This window comes from Tamandua tetradactyla, chromosome 4, assembly GCF_023851605.1.
Source record: "Tamandua tetradactyla isolate mTamTet1 chromosome 4, mTamTet1.pri, whole genome shotgun sequence".
Taxonomy (NCBI): domain Eukaryota; kingdom Metazoa; phylum Chordata; class Mammalia; order Pilosa; family Myrmecophagidae; genus Tamandua; species Tamandua tetradactyla.
Genome location: NC_135330.1, coordinates 139,970,286 through 139,989,587, shown reverse-complemented (window position 1 = coordinate 139,989,587; position 19,302 = coordinate 139,970,286). Strand labels below are relative to the sequence as shown.

Genomic DNA, 19,302 nt, shown 5'->3' with positions numbered 1-19,302 from the left:
ATTGTGTGGCCTGGGAGAGAAAAAGGTAATACTATAGCACAAGTTGGGGTCATGGGCATTTGGGCCACTTACCAAGGTAACTTCTTTGTACTTTCAGGGCCTCCACATGCCTAATCTTTTTTTTTTTTTTTAAACATACCAACATACAAACACAAATGTTCTTTCCATATGATCATTCCATTCTTGGCATATAATCAATAACTTATAATCACATAGTTGTATATTCATCACCATGATCATTTCTTAGAACATTTGCATGAATTCATAAAAAGAAATAAAAAGAAAAAAACTCATACATACCATACCGCTTACCCCTCCCTCTCATTGATTGCTAGTATTTCCATCTACCCAATATATTTTAGCCTTTGTTTCCCTATTTTTTTTCTATACCCCTTATCACTCTCTTTCATTGATCACTAGCATTTCAATCTACTAAATTTATTTTAACATTTATTCCTCCTATTATTTTTAATCCATATGTTTTACTCATCTGTCCATACCATAGATAAAAGGTGCATCAGACACAAGGTTTTCACAATCACACAGTCATATTGTGAAAGCTATGTCATTATACAATCATCTTCAAGAAACATGGCTACTGGAACACAGCTCTACATTTTCAGGCAAATCCCTCCAGCTTCTCCATTACACCTTAACTAGACAGGTGATATCTATTTAATGCGTAAGAATAACCTCCAGGATAACCTCTCGACTCTGTTTGAAATCTCTCAGCCATTGACACTTTATTTTGTTTCATTTCGCTCTTCCCCCTTTTGTTCAAAAAGGTTTTCTCAGTCCCTTGATGCCGAGTCCCAGCTCATAATAGGATTTCTGTCCCACATTGCCAGGAAGGTCCACACCTATGTGGAAGTAATGTCCCACATAGAGATGGGGAGGGCAGTCAGTTTGCTTGTCATGTTGACTAAGAGAGAGAGGCCGCATCTGAGCAACAAAAGAGGTTCTCTTGGGGGTGACTCTTAGGCCTAATTTTAAGTAGGCTTAGCCTATCCTTTGCCAGGATGAGTTTCATATGAACAAACCCCAAGATTGAGGGCTAGGCCTGTTGCTTTGATTGTCCCCACTGGTCAAGCCCAATCTTGTGTATATACCACTTACATATTTTTTTTTTTTGTATGCTGTATGTCAGGGTCACACTTCATTATTTTCCCATGGGAGTATCCTGTTATTGCAGCACCATTTGTTGAATTTTTTGTTTGTTTGATTTGCTTGTTTTTTTTCTTGGGATATGCATGAACCAGGAATCAAACCTGGGTCTCCTGCATGGTAGGCAAGAGTTCTACCACTGAACTGCCCTTGCCCCCCCCTGTACCACTTACATTTGATGATGGAATGCTGCTGGGCACACCAACATTATGGCTTGGTGGGTCAGACAATAACCTAGTTTGTAATTAACATAGCTCAGGTTGCATGGCAACTAGGACCAAGGTTAAGCATTGTTTCTACTAAGGTCTAGTAGCAAACCAAAAGGTGTTTCTCAAAAGGAAAGTAAGTTATCCACAGAGAATGGGAGCTCTTTGGTCCCAGATCCTAGGTTGAATTCTTTGATTCATCACTAGGGTTTGCCAAAATCTCTGAACAGTATGTCTGCCTTACCAGTGACACCAAGCACCATTGGATCTCTGGACCATATGGCCCAAGTGTTGAGCAGCTTTCATGGCAGTCTGCACCTTTTACAGTGCTCTTTCATTCCTGTACCCTCTCAATATTTTCAGATTTCAGGTCATTTGTTAAATGGGCTGGAGTAACACCTACATGAAAAATGTTACCTTCAAAATCCAGAACAGGCCTACTATACATTGTGCCTATTTTTTTGGTTGTGGGAGGGAAATCTTGACGTGCCACACACAATTATGCCTAGAAATTTCACAAAGTTTGAAGGCCCTGAATTTTTGTCAGATGTATTTTTCTACCTTCTACACATAAATGTCTTCCCATTAAGTCTAGAGTAGTTGGTACTTCTTGTTCACTAGGTCCCATGAGCTTAATGTCATCAACAAATGGACTTGTGTGATGTATTGTAGAAAGAAAAGGCAATCAATGTCTGCAGACTAGATTATGACATAAAGCTTGATAGTTGATATATTCCTAAGGTAGGACAGTGAAGACATATTGCTGGCCCTGCCAGCTGAAAGCAAACTTGTTTCTGATGGTCTTTACTGGCAGGTATTAAGAAAAAAGCTTTTGCCTGGTCAATAGTTGGATACCATTTACCAGGGATTGTGTTGACTCAGGCAGTGAAACTACATCTGAAAACAGTTGCAATTGCAGACACTACCTAGCAAAAGTTTATAATACTGCACTGAGCGTCCAGGGTTCATCTTTTTTCTGCACAGGCCAATTAGGCTATTGAATAGGGGATGTGATGAGAGTCACCATCTCTGCATTCTCTACATCCTGTATGGTAACACTAATTTCTGCGATCCATCCAGAATTTTTTTAGGTTTTTTAATTTCCTAGTTAGAGGCAGTTTTAGTGGCTTCCACTTGTCCATTCCTGCCATATTAGCCCTTACTTCACAGGTTAGGGAACCAATGTGGAAATTTTGTTAGTTGCTATGTCTATTCCAATTATGCCTCTGGAAATGGGTAAATAACCAAAGGATGGGATCAGAGATCCACTGGGCCCACTGCTAGATGAACTTGAGCTAACACTCTACTGATCTTGTAACCTTTATAAGCTCCTGTTCTGACTGGGGGACAGCAGTGATATTTGGGTCTCCTGAAATTGTCAATTTAGAGCCAGTGTATATTAATCCCTGAAAAGGCTGATTGCCTTATCAGTGCACCTTTTTCTTTTCTTTTTTTGCATGGGCAGGCACCAGGAATCGACCCAGATCTCCAGTTTGGCCAGCAAGAACTCTGCCTGCTAAGCCACCGTGGCCCTCCCTATCAGTGCACTTTCACCCGGTAAAAGGCTGTTATGTAGTTCCCTCTGGGGAAGGCTAGGAGAAAGATTAATGTCAATTTTTGGCAGTATAGTGAGGTCCCTTCTGAGGGGGACTTGGCCTTCTCTGTCCTTCTAGGGTTTCTGGGTCTGTAAATTGTCTCAAGTCTGGGTTGTGACTGTGTGTTGGTGATTCAAATTAGACTTTACTTGACCTGGAACTCTTCCACTTATGTAGACTGCCCATCTGTTTCTCTTCTAGGCATACCATGAGTAACTAGCCTATGCCATAGATATCTACATGTCATACTATTCTGATTACTGCTTTTTTTCTACTCTTAGAGTAACCACACCTACTTTGTCTTTGGTGATTAAGCGCTGCTACTTGTCTGCTGACATCCGGGATTCAGTTATCTCATTTCTATTTAAGGATCTTAGTTCACTGGCAACAGTTCTCCCTGAAATATCTGACCCAGAGAATAGTGTTCACATTGCTCCTCAAGGATACTTGGGCTCTCTTTACCAATTTATTTCTCACGGTAATGGTGAAAGTTATGTCCTCTGGATCCTCTAGGGGTGGGTCAACAGGTCTTACATGATAAATCCACTCTATCATTCCAGTCTCCCAAAGCCTTTGGATATCTTAATCTACAATAAAGCAAGGCAGTTTGGGCAATTCACTTTCATTTAGTGTAGCCCACAGTTTGGTCTGTTTGAGCCAGTAACACAGCCCTTTCCAATCCCTTAGACTAGAATTTTGAATCCAGAATCTATGCTTAATGGGCCCAGATCAATAATTTCGGTCTGATGTAACTTCCTTCTGCCATTATCCCACACCCTTAGTATCCATTCCCATACATATTCCCCAGATTTCTGTCTGAATAAATTGGAAAAATGCTGCAGTTCTTTTGGAATGTAGCACACTTGGTGGTCACACTTAATATTCCACCCTTCAGAACCTACTGTGTCTTAAATCTAGTTATAAATATAGAAGTGTAGTGGTTGTGGAGTAAGTCCTGAGGAGAATCAGAAGTAATTCACAAGGTAAATTCCCCAGGGGAGGCAATTACAGTTTCTTCAGGCAAAGCAGGATTAGCCTTCTCATGAGAGTCAGAAGGCTGCTGGTTTTATTGGCAAAAGACAATTCAACAGAATTAAGGGTTCAGTGCCTTAACTTCATCAGGACTTGCCCATATGTCCCCATTCCAATTTCCAGGATGTCACTCACACCTTCCCAATCTATGCTGTCATTTTAACAGCAGACACCCTGCAAGATGCAAATTCAATTCCTGTGGCAATTCAGCCATTGGCTGGTTGATAGCCTTGTTTGCTTTTCAGAAATCTCAGTGCTGCAGTTATAGGAGATATAAGGGCTCCTCTCGGGGCAGATACAGACAACTTCAAGTCATTTATGTGGTACTTGAGCTGGGAATTTGAAGCCCTAAGGTCATCCTTATTTGTCCCCATTTTCTCTGGCAGGAGCAACTGACTAATCTTATTATACCACTGGTTTGACAAAAATGTTCTAAAGTATGAAATGCATGGTCACCCAGCACATTGACCTTTATAAGTATTTGATTAAGAGTGATATTTTATGTATCTCTGTTGCCACATCACACCATGGGCTATCAATGCCCTCTTTACCAGTGAAAAGTGATTCACTAGTGCCTTTAAATTTCATCACATTACAAAACTAATTCCAGAACCCCCAGAACCAACTTGGAAAATTCGTCCTTAAAATTCAGTTTCTCTAGAACCACTCTTGGTACTCTATGTCAGCATCGTTTAGAGAAACAGAATCAAAGGGTACACACATGCTTTATATATAAAGAGATTAAAGGTTGGCTCAAGTGATTATGGGGACTAGTAAGTCAGATCTGTAGGGCAGGTTGGCAGGCTGGAAATGCAGGTAGGAATTTTTGCAGTCTTGAGGCAGAATTTCTTCTTCAGAAAACCTCAGGTTTTGCTCTTACAGTTTCCCCTATTTGGATGAGCCCCACCCACACTGTAAAGGGTTATCTCCTTTAAAGTCAACTGATTTTACATGTTAACCAAATCTACAAAATGCTTTCACAGCCAATACCTAGATTCATGTTTAATTAAATAACTAGGTACAATGGCCTAGCCAGGTCAACACAAAATTAACCATCACAGATATGTTCAGAGGACCAGATTAAAATGAGCATAATTTGGTATTACATGATAACTCCTTCCCTTGCCAGCTAGAGATCAGTAATGAGTAAATTGGTGTGTCCAAAAATATTTTGGGTTAAGAATTACATTAAAACATTTTATTCTGCTTATTTGGTTTCTAAAGCACCTACTATGTACCATGTTCATCACAAATATACAGCGAACACAGTTAAGCAATACAGTACTGCTGAGAAAAGATGGGCAAATAAACCATCAGGTATATTAAGTGTGAATAATTTCATATGTACCACCATTTAGATTGCTTCAGTTTCCTATTACTGAGTTAAATCTCCATAAATTGAGGCAGAACTTGTTTAAAGGAAGAAATACCTTAATATTTAGGTAATAAAGTAAAATGGATAAGTGATTATCACACAAGAGCAAGAGTCAGCAAACCTTTTCTGTTAAGGGCCAGATAATCAACATTTTAGGCTTTGCTACTGATACCATCCCTATGGCAACCATATTCAACTCTGCTCCATTATGCTGCAAGCAGTGAGACAATATGTAAACAAATGAGCATGGCTGTTTCCAAAAAACCTTATTTATTATTTAAATTATTATTTAAATATAGAGTTTTCATGTCAAAATATACATTTTTTTTCCTATTTAAAAAATCTTTGTCTGAGTCCTATTTTGTCAGCACCAGGAAAGGGGGGGGAGTGGTTTCTCAGTAAAACAAGGATATGACCTTATGTCTAGTCTATTTATCTTTCCAAAAGTTTATTTTCTTGTACCTTACTTATAAAGAAAAAAGACCTAATTCAGGCAATAGTCCCTACTAAGCAGTTCAAGATGATCCGAAACCCTTGTTGTTTTACCCCTAAAGCCTGTATCTCAGTAATCTAAAATGTACCATTTCTACCAGAGGCAACTTACATTCATTTCAATTTCACTTAAAGTCCTAAAAGCCTTGTTAGATCGGATTGTTATCCTCATTTAACAAATGAAAAAGATTGAGTTTATGTCCCAAAGGGATTTGAATCCAGCTTATGATCACTATGTTTTTTCACTTGTGCTGTAAAAAATGCAGCTAGGGAAGCTCTTAACCTTAGGACCCAGAACTCTTGTGTTCCAGAGCTACTTTTAGTGTAGTTTATATTGAGTCTAAAACCTATGTGATTCAAAACTAAGCTTTCTAATACAATGTCATTAGTAACAGACCTCATGGTTAATAGCTTTAATGGTTAGTGTGTTGGGAGAGAACATGAGCAGAGTACACAGGAAGAAACATTTTTTTGCAGGTTAGCATTAAGCTTAAAATGTTGCAATAAAGGAAGAAAGAAATGGCACAATAATAATATATATCTTTATTTCCTAGGGCTACATGTGAGTTATTTTCTTTTAAATGAGACAATTTTCAGAAGATGATTAGTAAATATAAATGTACATTCTCCAAAGATAAAAGAATATTTCTGAAAATGTTATATACCGACTCTACTTCGAACTTGGATATAAGTTTTTTAAAAAAATAGTTACATCTAACATATATCTCCCTGTTATTTCACAGGCCTAAGCCCTATAGGAAATCCACTGTCACCCCAATCTTCAGTGTTTATCCTGGTTCTCCCATGTTCTTATTCCTCTCCCTAGCCAACCACTATCAGTAGCTTAAGCTTACTGATGTCTCTTCCCTAGGAATGGTGATATATTTTTATTGTGGGCATTTATCTCACTGATAGTAAAAATATTTGATATTATGATGCCGTTAGCACTACCTTTCTTGTATATTCGTTTTTAAAAACAGTAAGTAGAACAGCTATCACTGAACAAAATGTTCTCCACAGAAATGAACAAATAATTCAAAAACTAAAATTTTAGGAAACCCATTTAATTTCTACCTCTTTATTGAGTTTCAGTTTCATTGCTAAATCAGATTTATTTATTTCATATAGGTTATTTAAATTCATCTGTATGTTCACAAATTATTATGTAAAATAAAATATTTATATAGTGCCTTCAATTTGAACATATTTCCACATGTTCTTAGAACTGCTAAATTCAGTGCTGGTCAATAAGGCTTGATTAGCGGTTCCTTGCTCCTATCAGATAGGAGCCTAGTCAGCAACTCTCACAATTAGAGAGCTACAATATATTTTTAATTGTTAAACACACCACTCAAGGTAATTACAAAAATATTTATTGATAAAAAACCTGTACTTCAACAATTGGTTGAAGTTTTAGAAGCTTTTCTGCTGTTTCTATGTCACTAAATTACCCTTGATTTTTCACATTAAAGAGGGAAAGCGAAAAAATGAAGCACGTTGAAGCAATTTTTTTCCCCAATCAAATCATATTGATCCTGTGCATAAAAAACATGCTAGGAGCTATTCAGTGACAGTCTTTGGTTCTGATAGAGGTAGTCTATGGACCACTACTTTGAGAAAGATTGGCTGCTTTCATCCAACACCTCTGTGTTGTGTGGTCTTGCTGTGAAAACAAAAGAAGGCAATACACTGTTTTTAGTTTAAATATCACCATTCAAGGATGCAAGTATTATGTAAACTATTTTTAAAACCTGAATGCAGATTTCTTTAGTTTAACTCTGAAGGGCAGTAAAGGTATGGTTTTTCCTGTATCTTAATTATGTCTAAATGGACTACAACTACAATCCTACTTCATGAAACAGGATGAACTATTAAGAATCAACTACATTCAAGTTAATCTCAGAAAAGACTTGTTCTACGACACTACAGCAGAAAGACTGTATGGAGGGAAGGGAAGATAAGATGGCCTCCATATAAATCCTAATATTTATTTGGAGAGTTATGTTTTGTGGCATATTTGTTGATGTTTATAGTATTTATTAATGAATTAGCATATAAAATCAAAGATTCTCCTGAACATTGACTTTTTTCAAGTATGAATATATAATCATACCTATCATATCTAGAAGAAGTTTCAGTGTGTGTCCTAATCAAAGGCATCCCTTTGTATATTAGACACTTTGTAGTATGTAAGGTGCTTGTGTATTATCTCATTCAGAGCATCCAAAATCTAAAAAGATGTTTGGATTTTAAGAAAACAGCTCTTACCTTTTACTGTTTTTAATCTGCTGTATAGTGTTCTCTCAATTGCACTATTTCCCTTTCTAATAATAAAAATTCTTTCTTATGTTTAGGTGAACTATCTATTCTACACATCTGAAAAATGTCTAACAAGTAGGAGACATTTCAATGAGAGTGAAGACACCAGTAGAGGCAAAAATCTAACTCTCGTATCTGATGCCACTACTCCTGTTACATCTTTAATTTTAAGGAACTGATTTCAGACACCATTCCAATGTAGGGCTATCGCCTCCTCTCTCACAACATCTTCTCTTACACTCTCCCTTAGCAAAAGAGTTAAGAAAATGAAGTATTTTGATTTAACCATCATCTTTCCCACTGTTAAATGAATTAGAGGGGATGTTATAAACATGATAACTAACAAAAACTTTAAACAGAATATGAGGAAAGAGGTTTTTAAGTCACAGGCAACAATATTGTGCTTTATAATTTCTCCATACCTTTGTATTAAAAACTTGAGATTTATTCTCAACTTCAAAGGTTTGTGGATCACTTTCTTTGAAGTAACTTTCTGCCCCAACTGTATCCATAATATTGCTTCCACAATTCTGTGTATTATAGCCACTGTCCATCTACCAGGAATGAGGAGGGAAAAAAAATTAACACCAAAGGATAAAATTGCACACTTTAATTCACTTACCAGTAATTCACAGACTCTATTTTGAGGAACTTAAGTGTTAAATATAAGTGAATCACTATATAATATCATTCAATATAACTAACCAGTACAATGTAATGTTTAATGTCGATTGTACTGAATGAAATTGAGAATACATAAACATAAAAAGTAATTTCCATAGAAATGATTATTCTTCAAAGTACTTTATATATTCCTTCCGATTAAATATATCTTATAATATCCTTTAGAATCAGTTAACAACTGAGAACACACTATCCTGTTTCTTTCTAATCCTCATTTTTATCTACTGGGAGTGATCACAATCAACTCATTCACAAAGTTTGTCTCTAAGTAGCCTGGCTACACCCCTAAATAAAATTTACCTAAAGGGAATGCTAGCATTAAGAGTATTCAAAATAATAAAATTTTTTAAAAGGTGGGTTATGTTATAATCACAACTAATTGTTGAAATAAAATATCTTACTGTCATAATAATGCCACACAAATAATGGCTATAGATGTTAGTTCAGTTCTTCTTGTTAATTAAAACTGTAGCATTTTAAGACATACTGTCCCAGCCCAAAAGAACAGAAGAAGAGATTCTAGCAAAAATAAATAATCTTAAATTATTATTTGTTGAGTGTCTCGAAAATGTCAGGTCCTATTTGGCTCCTTATATAATGCCATTCTTATTATTTTCTCCTTATAACAACCCTATTATTTTATAGATAAGGCAACTGAAGGTCAGAAAGGTTAACTTTCACACTGTCACACAAAAATAAGATGAAGAAGATAAGAGGCTCCAGAGCCTAGGTTCTGTCCACTATACAGCATTCCCTCCATTTACTTGCAGTGCTCAGCACAAAACAAACACAAAACCCACAAGAGCTTCACCTTTCATTTAAGCCCATTCTAGAAAACTGGGATTCTGGAGGAAGGAAAAAACTGACTGTGTACTTTTGACCCTCTCACAAATAAAGTGTAGCCTAGAAAGTGCAGTCAATAATTCAAAATCCTAAAAAAAAATGTTTCCAGGTTTAGGGATGGATGCTTATTTTTCACTATTAAGAGTCATGTTGCAAGTAGGACATGAGATTTTGTTGGTTTGTCCAGAGTGATGACCCGATGAATCCCAGAGTGATTTGATCAGTGACTGGAAAAGTATTTACAAGCCCCCTTCGGGGAATGGTGAGAGCGGGGAGAAATTCAACTTCCCCAAGTTGAATTCTTGATATTCTCACAAGCAGTGTGGACAACCAAAGCTATAGGCTGAGCCCCCAGTCTTGGGGTTTGTTCATATGAAACTTAACCCCACAAAGGATAGGTCAAGTCTACTTAAAATTTAGGCCTAAGAGTCACCCCCAAGAGAGCCTCTTTTCTTGCTCAGATGTGGCCCCTCTCTCCAACCAACATGATGAGCAGTCTCACCACCCTCCCCCTCTCTGCGTGGGATATGATTCCCAGGGGTGTGGATCTTCCTGGCAACATGGGACAAAGATCCTGGAATGAGCTGAGACTCAGCATCAAAGGACTGAGAAAAACCCTAGAATGAGCTGAGAATTAACATCAAGAGACTGAGAGAACCTTCTCAACCAAAGGGGGAAGAGTGAAATGAGACTAAGTGTCAATGGCTGAGAGATTCCAGACAGAGTCAAGAGGTTATCCTGGAGGTTATTCTTATGCATTAAGTAGATATCACCTTGTTGTTCAAGATGTAGTGGAGAGGCTGGGGGGAACTGCCTGAAAATGTAGAGCTGTGTTCCAGTAGCCATGTTTCTTGATGATTGACCAATGATATAGCTTTCACAATGAGACTCTGTGAATGTGAAAACCTTGTGTCTGATGCTCCTTTTAGCTACTATATCAACAGAAGAGTAGAACATATGGAATAAAAATAAATAATAGGGGGAACAAATGTTAAAATAAATTTAGTTTGAAAGGCTAGTGGTAAATGAAAGTGAGGGGTAAGGGGTATGGTATATATAATCTTTTTTTTCTCTATTATCATTTTATTTCTTTTTCTAAATTGATGCAAATATTCTAAGAAATGATGAATATGTAACTATGTGATGATATTAAGAATTACTGATTATACATGTAGAATGGAATATCTTAATGTTTTGTTAATTTTTTTAATTAATAAAAAAAGTTTAAAACAAACAAACAAACAAAAAAAGTCATGTTGCAATAGAACAAAACCCTGCAATATGTAAAACAATACAACATTACATCTTATGTGAAAGATCTCATTTGGCTATCATTCAACAGCTATTTGATCAAAAACAAGTATCAGAGTGCTTCCAGAGAATCTGCCAATTATTCTAGATGATTTTCTAATATTTACCACTGGCAAATAATAAATAGTTTATACAACTCAATACTAATAACTGACCTTATCAAGGGAAAAGTTATTCAACAGTAAAGTAGGGAGTAAGTCAGACACACAGGTGTTTGTCACACAACAAAAAGAGAAGAATCAATGGGAGCTTCATAAGATGGTGGCTGGCCTCACTGTCTCTAACTTATGTCGATATCTACTATGTACTAACCAGATAACACAGATCATCTCATCACATCTCACAGACATCAATAAGGTATCCAGAAACATCATTTCATTTCTGGAAAAAAAGATTAAAATGCCATGCTCTATTCTACTCACCGACAAAGAAAGTATCTTGCCGTAAGATCCTACCTACTGTCTATAAGTAAAAGAACTCTAATTCAAAATTACAAAATTTGTGTTCTTCTGGCTGGACTACATTGCCCTAAATCGTCTCTCTATTGCCAATCATCCTATGCATTGTTAGAGATCAACGTCTTTCAAAAACTTTTCATTGTTCCCAACAGGCAGCAGGATGCCCTTACATTAGCATTCCTTGAAATGTGGCCTCAGCACTTTTGAGTCCTGCTTCTTTAGTATATGTACAGATTCATCTCTCCCTGAGCGCAGGAATCTGGTCTTAATCCTCACCTGGGATTAAGACAGCAAAGTTACCCTCTGTTTCCCCCATTCTCCACAGAGTGACCTCAAATTTTAAAAGGCCATTAGCCCTTACCTCATCATTCTCATTCCCTATTGTGTGCCACTATTTGCAGAGAAACTTGTCTCCCATTATTAATTACTGAAAACCAACAGCATTCAGACACTGTTGGTTTTACTCACATTAACTCTTCCCCTCGGTAACAGTGGAAAAGTCACCTCTACTAATCCTACAAAGGGTCTAGATACTATCCCATTTCGTGTGCCTCAGTTCCCTCATCTGTAAAATTCTGACTGTAAAATACTGAGCATGGTCTTGGGACAGTCATTGAAAAGTGCATGTAACTGGTACCTCTTAACAATTATCTCATCTAATCTCAAACTGCTTTTCCCTCTCTTTTTAATTTAAATATGCTGTTTCTCCCTACTAACGTAAATACATACATACAAAACTACAAAAAATATCTTTGACTTGAAGTTTTCTTCTAGCATTCTCTTTCCCTTCACAACTAAGCTTCTTCAAAGAGTTGTCTACACATATTTTATCATCTCGCCCTCTTTAACTTACATTCACTCTTCACTTGCCCCGTTGCTGAGGCTGCTCAATCACCAGATTACTTCTGTTATTAGTCTAAAAGCCACTTTTCAAACCTTATATGCCTTGCTCTTAAGATGCTCCATGACACTATAATTTCCTAAGATCCCTCTCCTCTCCAGTGAATCCTTCTCAGTCTCCTTCAGGTGCTCTCCTTCTTTATCCACCCCTCAGTTTATCAGTGGGGTTCCAAACTTGAGTCTACTGCTCTTTTCACTGTATGCGGTCCTTCTGAACTTACCTATGTATTCATTCTTTTATTACACAAATATTTGATGAGGAGCTATATGTGCCAAGCTTTTTACTAGGTAACAGAGATGATAAACATAAACACATGATTGCTGGATCAATGGTGCTTACAGTCTGACTGGAAATATGTGGAATATACATGGAATTAAAGCATACACTGAGATCTAGCCTGGCTAGGATGCTCAGGAAAGGTTTCTTGATATGTGAGGTTTAGAAAGGAGATAGAAAGGAATTCTACAGAATTCTACACAGCATGTGCATGTGCAAAGGCCCTTTGACAAGAGAGAATATGGAAATTCTAAACTCTAGAAACCTAGCGTGACTTAACAATTACAAGGAGAAACAAAATGAGGTTGGAGAGTAAGGCAAAGGTGAGTCCATGCATGGTGTTGCAGGCCATGATTCAAATTCTCTGAACTTAATACCAAAAGTAAATGTGAGCTCAATCCAGTGATAATACTGCAAACAAAAAGCAAAGAAAGGGTGTAATATGTGACATGTTATATATAATCTAATTTTTCTAAAGAAAGGTATAGAAAACTATACATAAAAGTGCTCTAAATTCTGTGTTGTTTCTTTTGGTGGGTGGTGGTGGTGATGCATGGGCCAGGAATCAAACTTGGGTCTCCTGAATGGCAGACGAGCATTCTACCACTGAACAATCCATGCACCCCTTCTATACTCTGTTTTTTATCCCTTAAATCATATAAATGGAAAACTAAAACTACTATATTTCTGAAATACAAGTACTTTTGCCAGAAATTGCATTACTTTGGTAGTAGGTCCACATCAAAGAGAGCTGTTTCCTGAGAGGTTGCCTGACTTTAACAGTCTATAGAAACAGAACAGTTTGAGTTTCTTTCTGTTCTTATCTTTAATTGCTCTAAATATGTCACTTAATATGAATATTAAATATATACCTCAGTCTGAATTAGAAGAAAGAAGCTGATTGGTATTGATAAAAAAAACATTAGATAATGCTAGAGTCCTTACATTTAATCCATTTTCTTTTTCACTATAATCTTAGAAAAGATAAAGAACACCAAGGGAATCTACAACGAAGTCAGTCAAAAGATTGGGAGTTAGTAAAACACTACAGAATATTAAAAATACCTTACCTGAATGTTACTGCTTTCACAAGGAATGACACTGCTTTCTGCAAGAGGTGACATGCACATATGAGAGTTTTCAATACTGAAGGCAATTCCACTCACAAAATCAGTCAGGGGTAAACCCCCATTATCAACAGTCTCCTTAATCCATGTGTTCTCATCCACCATCTCTACAGGGTCAACCATATCCACAGTGTTATTCTCCTTCTCACTTTCAACATCCTGCAACAGTGCTAATCCTTTTTCAGAAGCACTGGATGGATTCTGTGAGATGGACATGGCAGTCACAACTAAATGTGTGCCATGTGTAAAAGTATCACTGTTCAACTGCCGCAGATGTACGCCAGCAGTATCCATGACTGGCAAGGAGACGTCGATGGGAGGTGTGTTCTCTTTATCTTCTTCATCTTCACTGGGAGGCTCAAGAGTAAAAGGTATCCGAATAAGTGAGGTCCGATACTGGGCACCACCGCTACACATCTCGAATCTCAGAGGAGACCAATTTTTAATTGGTGAGCAGCCATCTATATAAGGACTTCTCATACATGGATTAGTAATTCCTTTAGAATTTGTTCCAGATGAAGCATCAGGAGAATGAAAAGTAAACTTCCTTTGTTCTAAAAGATTGGGAGGGAAAAATTACATTATAAAATCATGAAAATGGAAAAGTCAACATTAAATATTAATCATCATTTTTCATGCCCCCAAAACTAAAACTGGGTTTCTATAATAGTTCCTGCTAGTTATGAAAGTGAAATTTTGGATCACTTAGAATCCTTCTATTATATACAAATGAAGAATGCCTCTCAATAAGCAGCATGTCACTCTTAAAAAATAAATTTCTCTAGCACTTCCCCTTTTTTAATTAAACAAAACATTTTAATTCCAGAGAATTATTTTCTCGTATACATACAACCATCAAAACAATATTGTTCATAGACAAAGACAATACCTAGCAAATCTGAAAGCAATGATTTAATAACTATATCTGTTAAACAAAGTATTTAAAAATACATCTTTATATTTATGCAAAATATTCTAAGAAACATTAAAAGGCAAATGAAAAATTGGAGAACATTAAAATAAACGGCTTAACAATGACAAAATAATCAAAATGATAAAAATTATTAAAAACATACACTTTTTTCTCTGCCGGCGGTGCTCCCGCCGCCATCTAGCCCTGCTCTTCCCTCTTCGCCGCCGGCGCTCCCGCCGCCATCTAGCCCTCCTCTTCCTCTTTCTCCGCCGGCGTTCCAGCCACCATCTAGCCCTACTCTTCCACATTCTCCGCCAGCGCTCAAGCTGCCATCTAGCCCTCCTCTTCCTCTTTTTCCACTGGCGCTTCCGCCACCATCTAGCACTCCTCTTCCTCTTTCTCCGCCGGCGGTGCTCCCGCCGCCATCTTGCCCTTCCCTTTCCCCTTCTGCTCCAGCGGCGCTCCATCCGCCATCTTATCCTTCCCTTTCTCCTCCTATTCCAGCGGCTCTCCAAACACCACCGTGCCCTCTTCCGCCTTCACTGGCTCCTCCGCCACCGTCCTCAACAGCCTTGCCATCCTCACCTTTCCTCCTCCAGAAGAGCTACTAGGGGAGCAGAAACGACACAGAACAGCTCCCGGAGCCACGACAAAGATCAAACAGACAGCGTACCCCATCCTGGAACGCCTGACTGGCTGAGAGAACCCGCTCTGGTGAGATCGCCGAGGGGCGCGGGGTTCCCCAGGCAGAGGGGCAAGCGGCCAGAGTCCCTCCCTTCCTCCTTCCCGGGCCAGCTGGGATGAGTGGACAGGCGGTCCTCTCAAGCAGCGGCGGCTGGCGCCACCACGAGGCACAGACCCCCGGACCAACTGAGAGAATTGGATCGGAAATCCCCAGGCTGTGGAGAACGGTGACCGGGGGGGTCCCTTCCAAACACGTGACTCCCCGGGCCGCGGCAGCTGGCGCCCTCCCGCCATGCTTGGCGCCCCGGGCCGACTAGGAAATTGGGATGGGCGCTCTCCCGGGCTGCGGCGGCCGGCGACCCTCCCCGCGTTCGGACCCCCGGGCCGGCTGGCACTCTTCCAAGCTGCGTCGGCTGGCGAACCTCCCCCACGGCGAGAGGTTTCCAAAGTTAAACGACCCACAGCACATTTACTGGTGGGACTCGCAGACAAACGTGTGCCACGAGCGCCACCTACTGGGCAGGATAAGAAAAACAGAACCCAGAGATTTCACAGAAAAATCTTTCAACCGGTTGGGTCCACCACCCAGGGAAATCTGACTAAATGCCCAGACGCCAGCAGAAGATAACGGATCATGCTCAGAAAATTGAAAATATGGCCCAGTCAAAGGAACAAACCAATAGTTCAACTGAGATACAGGAGCTGAGACAACTAATGCTGAATATACGAACACAAATGGAAAACCTCTTCAAAAACGAAATCGATAAATTGAGGGAGGACATGAAGAAGACATGGGCTGAACAAAAAGAAGAAATACAAAAACTGAAAAACAAATCACACAGCTTATGGAAGTGAAGGATAAAGTAGAAAAGATGGAAAAAATAATGGATACCTACAATGATAGATTTAAAGAGACAGAAGATAGAATTAGTGATTTGGAGGATGGAACATCTGAACTCCAAAAAGAAACAGAAACTATCAGGAAAAGAATGGAAAAATTTGAACAGGGTATCAGGGAACTCAAGGACAATATGAACCGCACAAATATAAGTGCTGTGGGTGTCCCAGAAAGAGAAGAGAAGGGAAAAGGATGAGAAAAACTAATGGAAGAAATTATCGCTGAAAATTTCCCAATTCTTATGAAAGACCTAAAATTACAGATCCAAGAAGTGCAGCACACCCCAAAGAGATTAGACCCAAATAGGCATTCTCCAAGACACTTACTAGTTAGAATGTCAGAGGTCAAAGAGAAAGAGAGGATCTTGAAAGCAGCAAGAGAAAAACAATCCATCACATACAAGGGAAACCCAATAAGACTATGTGTAGATTTCTCAGCAGAAATCATGGAAGCTAGAAGACAGTGGGATGATATATTTAAATTACTAAAAGAGAAAAACTGCCAACCAAGACTCCTATATCCAGCAAAATTGTCCTTCAAAAATGAGGGAGAAATTAAAACATTCTCAGACAAAAAGTCATTGAGAGAATTTGTGACCAAGAGACCAGCTCTGCAAGAAATACTAAAGGGAGCACTAGAGTCAGATACGAAAAGACAGAAGAGAGAGGTATGGAGAAGAGTGTAGAAAGAAGGAAAGTCAGATATGATATATATAATACAAAAGGCAAAATGGTACAGGAAAATATTATCCAAACAGTAATAACACTAAATGTTAGTGGACTGAATTCCCCAATCAAAAGACATAGACTGGCAGAATGGATTAAAAAACAGGATCCTTCTATATGCTGTCTACAGGAAACACATCTTAGACCCAAAGATAAACATAGGTTGAAAGTGAAAGGTTGGGAAAAGATATTTCATGCAAATAACAACCAGAAAAGAGCAGGACTGCCTATACTAATATCCAACAAATTAGACTTCAAATGTAAAACAGTTAAAAGAGACAAAGAAGGACACTATATACTAATAAAAGGAACAATTAAACAAGAAGACATAACAATCATAAATATTTACGCACCGAATCAGAATGCCCGAAAATACGTGAGGAATACACTGCAAACACTGAAAAGGGAAATAGACACAAATACCATAATAGTTGGAGACTTCAATTCCCCACTCTCATCAATGGACAGAACATCTAGACAGAGGATCAATAAAGAAATAGAGAATCTGAATATTACTATAGATGAGCTAGACTTAACAGACATTTTTCGGACATTACATCCCACAACAGCAGGATACACCTTTTTCTCAAGTGCTCATGGATCATTCTCAAAGATAGACCATATGCTGGGTCACAAAGCAAGTCTTAACAAATTTAAAAAGATTGAAATCATACACAACACTTTCTTGGATCATAAAGGAATGAAGTTGGAAATCAATAATAGACGGAGTCCCAGAAAATTCATAAATACATGGAGGCTCAACAACACACTCTTAAACAACGAGTGGGTCAAAGAAGAAATTGCAAGTGAAATTAGTAAATACCTCGAGGCGAATGAAAATGAAAACACAACATATCAAAACTTATGGGACGCAGCAAAGGCAGTGCTAAGAGGGAAATTTATTGCCCTAAATGCCTATATCAGAAAAGAAGAAAAGGCAAAAATGCAGGAATTAACTGTCCACTTGGAAGAACTGGAGAAAGAACAGCAAACTAATCCCAAAGCAAGCAAAAGGAAAGAAATAACAAAGATTAGAGCAGAAATAAATGAAATTGAAAACAATAGAGAAAATCAATAAGACCAGAAGTTGGTTCTATGAGAAAATCAATAAGATTGATGGGCCCTTAGCAAGATTGACAAAAAGAAGAAGAGAGAGGATACAAATAAATAAGATCAGAAACGGAAGAGGAGACATAACTACTGACCTCACAGAAATAAAGGAGGTAATAACAGGATACTATGAACAACTTTACGCTAATAAATACAACAATTTAGATGAAATGGATGGGTTCCTGGAAAGACATGAACAACCAACTTTGACTCAAGAAGAAATAGATGACCTCAACAAACCAATCACAAGTAAAGAAATTGAATTAGTCATTCAAAAGCTTCCTAAAAAGAAAAGTCCAGGACCAGACGGCTTCACATGTGAATTCCATCAAACATTCCAGAAAGAATTAGTACCAACTTGCCTCAAACTCTTCAAAAAAATTGAAGTGGAGGGAAAACTACCTAATTCATTCTATGAAGCCAACATCACCCTCATACCAAAACCAGGCAAAGATATTACAAAAAAAGAAAACTACAGACCAATCTCTCTAATGAATATAGATGCAAAAATCCTCAATAAAATTCTAGCAAATCGTATCCAACAACACATTAAAAGAAGTATACATCATGACCAAGTAGGATTCATCCCAGGTATGCAAGGATGGTTCGACATAAGAAAATCAATTAATGTAATACACCACATCAACAAATCAAAGCAGAAAAATCACATGATCATCTCAATTGATGCAGAGAAGGCATTCGACAAGATTCAACATCCTTTCCTGTTGAAAACACTTCAAAAGATAGGAATACAAGGGAACTTCCTTAAAATGATAGAGGGAATATATGAAAAACCCACAGCTAATATCATCCTCAATGGGGAAAAATTGAAAACTTTCCCCCTAAGATCAGGAACAAGACAAGGATGTCCACTATCACCACTATTATTCAACCTTGTGTTGGAAGTTCTAGCCAGAGCAATTAGGCAAGAAAAAGAAATACAAGGCATCATTATTGGAAAGGAAGAAGTAAAACTATCACTGTTTGCAGACGATATGATACTATACGTAGAAAACCCAGAAAAATCCACAATAAAATTACTAGAGCTAATAAATGAGTACAGCAAAGTAGCAGGCTACAAGATCAATATTCAAAAATCTGTAGCTTTTCTATACACTAGTAATGAACAAGCTGAGGCGGAAATCAAGAAACGAATCCCATTTACAATCGCAACTAAAAGAATAAAATA

The 19,302-nt window shown here is 38.0% G+C and overlaps 1 protein-coding gene across 3 annotated transcripts in view; it reads right to left on the bottom strand.

Annotated features, from left to right (window-relative positions):
- Positions 1–880: 880 nt before the first annotated feature.
- BORA (BORA aurora kinase A activator) overlaps positions 881–19,302 on the bottom strand; it is a 58,746-nt gene continuing 40,324 nt past the window's right edge. For 2 of the 3 annotated variants that reach the window (XM_077158407.1, XM_077158408.1), the window contains 3 exons: positions 13,727–14,337; positions 8,606–8,737; positions 881–7,527 (listed from right to left, as the gene is read on the bottom strand). In XM_077158407.1, coding sequence (XP_077014522.1) covers positions 7,462–7,527; positions 8,606–8,737; positions 13,727–14,337 — 809 coding nt within the window. In that variant the 3' untranslated portion in view covers positions 881–7,461. The remainder of the gene's footprint in view (positions 7,528–8,605; positions 8,738–13,726; positions 14,338–19,302) is intronic. The other variant, XM_077158406.1, reaches the window with a different exon arrangement.